This window comes from Nansenia antarctica, assembly GCF_963989245.1.
Source record: "Nansenia antarctica genome assembly, chromosome: 1".
Taxonomy (NCBI): Eukaryota; Metazoa; Chordata; class Actinopteri; order Argentiniformes; family Microstomatidae; genus Nansenia; species Nansenia antarctica.
Window position 1 is genome coordinate 30,845,665 of NC_137674.1, and position 3,316 is coordinate 30,848,980.

At 40.2% G+C, this 3,316-nt stretch overlaps 1 protein-coding gene across 1 annotated transcript; it reads right to left on the reverse strand.

Annotated features, from left to right (window-relative positions):
* Positions 1–2,046: 2,046 nt before the first annotated feature.
* On the reverse strand, positions 2,047–3,078 carry LOC308174458 (putative nuclease HARBI1; the record flags this gene model as incomplete). Its single annotated transcript, XM_080549537.1, has 1 exon — positions 2,047–3,078. The coding sequence occupies one exon, from the start codon at positions 3,076–3,078 to the stop codon at positions 2,047–2,049; it is 1,032 nt and encodes a 343-aa protein (XP_080405663.1).
* Positions 3,079–3,316: the final 238 nt, after the last annotated feature.

Below are 3,316 nucleotides of genomic sequence, written 5' to 3' on the forward strand. Positions count from 1 at the left end.
GAAGGCTTACCTGACCTATGTGTGAGTAGTCCTTATTTTGTAAAAATACCTGTATCTCATGCAATTCTTTGTTCTGCTTCAACTGCAGTGTTTTCTATTTGCAGGGAGATGGCCCCAGCACGTCTGGGGTCGCTGCTGAGGAGACCATTAAATGGGAGAAATGTTCTGCAGTCACAGAGATGCCAGAGGTAAGACCAAATGTGAAATGTTTTTTTTGCATTCTTCAAATGATGTAAAACCATATACCTTTCTGCAGGACATGACTGGACCAAGTACTTCAGCAAGGAATGAAGTAAGTAACTATTCCTATTGCTATTACCATCTATATAATATGCTACTCTGACACATTTTCTCTTTCACAGAATGTCTGTTCAATTTATAAACGTCATCTCAGAAATAACAATTATAAACGTCAGAAACTTGACATTCAGTACAAAAAGTTAAAAATGAAGAAGTTGCAGTTGGAAATAAAGAATCTGGAGAAGGATGTAAGTATACATTGAAACACAGCAGAAGGGCGTGGTTTGGACTGTATTTGATGTTTAAGGGCCGGTTGCTCAGACAGGGCTTAAATAAAGACAGGACTAGGCCTAATCTTGACTAGTTAAACTAGGTCATTTAAGCCGCTTGCATTAAAGTATCTCAACTGTGGCTTAGTAAGTCGGAGACTATGGAGTCCTGGAGTAAACTAAGTAAGCCTTATTGCAAACACCTGGATTAAGCCTCATTTGAGGGAGGCGGAGCCAGGCTAGTTCATACAATGGTCCCCATGAAAACCCGGAATGGAATAGAAAACACATTTTTTTGTGAGAACATTGATAGAAAACAATACCAGGAGCTTTTATTTTGAAAGCAAATGGTTTTATCTTAATTGTCAGAAAAATATGTAAGAAACTGATGTGACTGATGTGGATCTTGAGATGGAACAATGGCAGTGGCAACCAGAATTCGTTCAAAGAACTACACTGAGTTGGAAAAGACGCTACTAAAACAAATTGCATCAAACCATCCAATCATTGAAAGTAAAAACCATACTGCTGCTACCGAGCAAAAGAAGAAGAGTAGTTGGATTGCAATTAGCAGTGAATTTAATGCAAATGAAAAAGTAACAAAACGAACAGTACAGCAACTTCAGGTGAGATATTCATTCATCTCTTCATGAGATTATCAGCATTTCACTTCTTATTTGCTGTTTTTTTTGGCCTCGGCTCACCTGTAAAAGAGATGCAAATCTCAGTGTGACTTCCCTGGATAAATAAAGGTTAAATAAAATTAAAAATCATATTTGTGTAAGATAATTCATATTGAATGACATCTGCTTTTATAGACTCTCTGGAAGAACATCAAACTGACTTTAAAAAAACAGAGTGCAGAAGCCAGAAGAGAGCGATTCACTACTGGTGGCGGACCACCAAAAGATCACCAAACTGATGAATTCAGTGATGTGCTTTCTGGAATGATAGAGCACCAGCAACCCCTGGATGGTATTCCAGATGATGACCATTTGGACAGTGCAAATGAAGAACTGAGCCTGAGCCCAAATGGTAACCTCCTTATTCAACTGTCAATCTTCATTCTAAGGTTTATATAAGTAAATGTGTGCTTCTAACACTGTTCATTTTCCCAGAGGAAACAATTGTGACCCAAGTGACAGAGCCAGTGCACAATGAGTGTTTACCGTCCACATCTGCTGCCGCCATAACTGAAGTTGTCAGCACCTGTCAGCGAAGAAGAATAAAGATGACCATGCATGAAAAGTTAGCCAGAGAATTTCATGAAGAGAAAATGAAATATCTAAAGGAAGAACATGAATTCAAAATGAGTATACTCCAGGTTGAATTGGAAATGAAGTTGGAGGAGAAAGCTATGAACACAATGAAGTACAGTGCTGAGACAATTGTGCTTAACTCTTGTGATTCACAATAAAAGTGTCTTGTAATTTCCCAAGAGTATTTACACGAGTACTGACCATTTTATTCCAGCCTTGTCACTCATTTAATTTTACTCTTGAATTATGTACAAAGCAAACAATAAATGCATCTCACCCTAGTTGAAGTGCTGCAATGTGAAGGCATTCCTGTGTGCAAGTCCTCGTTGGTCACCGACTGCCACAACCATGGGCACATCTGCATCATCTTCACCTTCCTGTGGAGGTTCAGGACAGTGCTGCCTCCTCAGGTAGTTGTGCAGCACAGCTGTAGCAATGATCACTATGCAGCATCTTCTTGGGTTGAAGCGGAGTGTGTTGCGTAAACACTGGAATCGATTTTTCCATACCCCAAACATACGCTCAACCATACCTCGAGTGCGGATATGAGCCCTGTTGTACCTCTTCTGTGGCGCTGTTATGGGATTAATGTATGGTGTGAATAAAAATGTACTCTGGCCGTATCCACTGTCACCAAGCATTAGTCCACTATGTTGTCCCCTCAGAAACTCAGCACACAATGAAGAATTGAAAAAGATCTGTGAGTCGTGAGTTGAACCTTTCCAACGGGCAACAATATTTGAGAACTCCAAATTAGGAGTGCATACACCCTGAACATTAATGGAGAACCAGTTCTTGCGGTTCCTGTACTCCTCAGCATCAGGAGTTGATGGGCACTTGATTGGAATATGACACCCATCGATACAGCCAATCACTCCTGGAAAGTGTCCATACTCATAAAACTCTAATTTATAGTTGGCTTGGCTAGCAGCATCAGGAAAGTTTATATATCTACTCTTCAGTCCACAAATGGCCCTGCAAACTTTGTGCACTATTCTACATGCAGTAGATTCATGGACACCACACATATCACCTGTTTCCCGGTGAAAGGTTCCAGATGCCAAGAACCTCAAGGTAATGAGGACTTGGAGTGGAATAGGTACAGGCCTTCCTCGTTGAGACAGCTGAATGGATAGTCCAGGCTCAAGCAAAGAAATTATTTCTGATGCATTTTCCTTGTGCATCCGAAAGCGGTCTCTAAAAGTTATTTCATCAAAGTAAGTCAGTGGATCACTCCTATCCACAAGTACCCGTCTGGCTAGCCTCTGTAAGGCATGTTGGTCTTCATTGAGATAATCCAAGTACTCCATGCTTCCTCGCAGACAATGTTAAACTGAAGTTAAACCTGCCTCCTTGGAGGATTAATTTAAGCTCCAACTTGGTTCAATTTAGTCCTAGAATAGCTCTAAACTTCCTTCTTGCAATCATCTTAATTTAAACCAGAATAGACTAAATCTGTCTTGTTTTAAGCTATGTCTCTGCAAGACGTTTTTAGTTAAACCAGTTTAAATGGCTTTTTAGTCTGGAACTAGGCTTAAGCCATGTCTG